Below are 2,276 nucleotides of genomic sequence, written 5' to 3'. Positions count from 1 at the left end.
AAATCCTGAAATGTCTCTCCGGGAAAAAAAATAATATTAAATCCAGAGCTAATAAGTAGCTTTCTGTCTTTAATTGCTGTGCTGCAATGCTGATAACATGTAGTTATCATCGGAAAAGTTGACCAAGACAGGTTAAATAATTTAATAAGGAACTGCTTGTAATTATGTTATTTACAAGGTATGACAGAGGTTTGAGGAAGAAACAGAAGCTGATCTCAGGGAAATGGACGGGTTTGGGTGACCCCTGGAGCATGGAGTTTGAATTATGGAGATGGGGGGCTGAGAGGTGAATATGGACTAGAGGAGAACAAGATGACTTTTCACCTCAGCACATTTAACTTTTAAATCCAAATAAACGTCTCGCGTTACTAGATCACGGCATTATAAAAGAAAGGGACTAATCACGGTCAGTTTCGAGGTGCCTAGAAAGAGGACTGCCCTTTTTTCACCGAGGAAAAATATAACAAAAAAGTTACGAATGGAAAAAAAAGTGCTATTAAAAATAAATCTAGGCCACCTGATGGGTTTTTTTTTCTTTCATCTACCCTTTGCTGAATTAATTATATCAAACATATATTCACATGACATTGTGCCTAATGATACACACACCATTTAACGATACAGACGCTGCTCGGGATAGCAACAATAAAGCTATTTCACTATTTAAAATATTTTCCAGTGATAGATATCTTAATTACTCGGACAGGTAAATTAGAAGAAAAATAGGTGCGGTCTGCCAATTTAATATCCACCTCCTCCCCCCCCCCCCAACAAGCAAGGGCAAAATACAAACTTAGTTACTTGACTGTTAAGAAAAGCTTAAACTTTCTCACCTGTTTGGTCATTGAATCTATTAGACGAACATACAAATCCTGTTCTGTTCTAACTCCTGGTGAGGGGGGAAGCAGAGACAAGTTCTTATTAGAATTTCAATCGCGAACCACCCAAATTACATAATGAAAACATGAGGTCAGTCAATTAAGTGCTTTCTACAATATATCAACACTCGCGTCAGTTTTAAAAATTAAAAAAAWTAAAAGTCAGAAATAATATATCGACAGAGTTATTGTCAGCCAGTGAATGCAGCACTGTGAGGTTTGTATCCGAGAAAAGCCCAGATACTCTCCCGAGTGGGACAGTGTGTGTGTGTGTCTAATTCTTGCATTCTGCTGGATATACGGTCATCATTTCCGAGGAAACACGAGAGAGAAACGATCATTTGGGCTCTCTGATTGATTAGCATTGTTATCTTTCTGCACGCTGTTCTGATATTTAAGGAATCTGCTTTGCTTGGGTTAAGGATCTGTTATGTCTGCTCCGTGCAGTTACCCCATCACAATAATTAACATTAATTTGCAAAACTGAAAAAAGTCACTTAAAAGTGATGTTCTGTTGGAGCAGGTATCGATCCCCTTTTTTACTTTCCACTTCAAGACCAACCGGTTAATCATGTGAAGTACCATTGACTTATTGATCGTTTATGTTTTGTTTTCCTTATATGCCAAGAAAAGAGTCGTGTTTACATGCATGTAATTTTAATCTCAAAATCTTTATGTCCCCTTAAAAAAGGCCTTGAAAAAGAAAGTAGCACTTTTTGTGGCGCACACACGTTCAAAAATGAGATAATAACAACTTACCATTGCTATACAATAACTGAAGTTTATAATGAATTCCATTGTTAGTTTTTTCATTGTTTGGCTCCTGCAAGTAACGATAAATAATTATGTTTAGTATGGAAAATATCTTTCTCCTCCTGACGTAATTTTTTTTCATCCCCGAAGCAGCTCAGAATTACAGTTTGCAGAAATTCAGTCCTAAGTCACTTTGTGGAGCACCGATGATGTCATTATCTTGGTGCAAATATGTCACGTTTCGCCGTTTCCCGGCGTTAAAACGAGCCGGGTGCGCAGAGATAAGTTTCTAAACACCGGGCTCTATTCTTAGCGGCCAAGCGCCGCGGTAATAACAGGGAAAACTGCACGTGGTCTGGACGCCTCTGGAGTACCGTTAGAGCTCGCCGGGTCTAACTCACAGCGAAAATTATCTTTGATCAATTAAATCACACTTAAAGGTTACAAAAAAAAATAAAAAATAAAAATACAGACTTACTTTCTCTTTCTCCACAAAGTCCACAAAAGCTGTTCTTTCAATCTCCACTGGCTGCCCCTGCCTGTCGTACAGAGCTAAGACGAAGTGGAAAAAATTGGATTTTCTGAGATTGGAAGGCGGCTGTTTCTCGAAATGTGCCCGAGCCAGCCCCACGCCGCTGCGGGAGA

The 2,276-nt window shown here is 38.9% G+C and overlaps 1 protein-coding gene across 3 annotated transcripts in view; it reads right to left on the bottom strand.

Annotated features, from left to right (window-relative positions):
• EBF3 (early B cell factor 3) overlaps positions 1–2,265 on the bottom strand; it is a 120,076-nt gene extending 117,811 nt beyond the window's left edge. For 2 of the 3 annotated variants that reach the window (XM_026065653.1, XM_026065654.1), the window contains exons 1-3: positions 2,110–2,259; positions 1,638–1,701; positions 834–889 (exon numbers count right to left, since the gene is read on the bottom strand). In XM_026065653.1, coding sequence (XP_025921438.1) covers positions 834–845 — 12 coding nt within the window. In that variant the 5' untranslated portion in view covers positions 846–889; positions 1,638–1,701; positions 2,110–2,259. Of the gene's footprint in view, positions 1–833; positions 890–1,637; positions 1,702–2,109 lie in introns of all 3 variants that reach the window. The other variant, XM_026065652.1, reaches the window with a different exon arrangement.
• Positions 2,266–2,276: the final 11 nt, after the last annotated feature.

This window comes from Apteryx rowi, unplaced genomic scaffold, assembly GCF_003343035.1.
Source record: "Apteryx rowi isolate R43461 unplaced genomic scaffold, aptRow1 scaffold_23, whole genome shotgun sequence".
Classification (NCBI taxonomy): Eukaryota; Metazoa; Chordata; class Aves; order Apterygiformes; family Apterygidae; genus Apteryx; species Apteryx rowi.
Note: the sequence above shows the minus strand (reverse complement) of the source record. Positions and strands in the feature narration are given on the sequence as shown.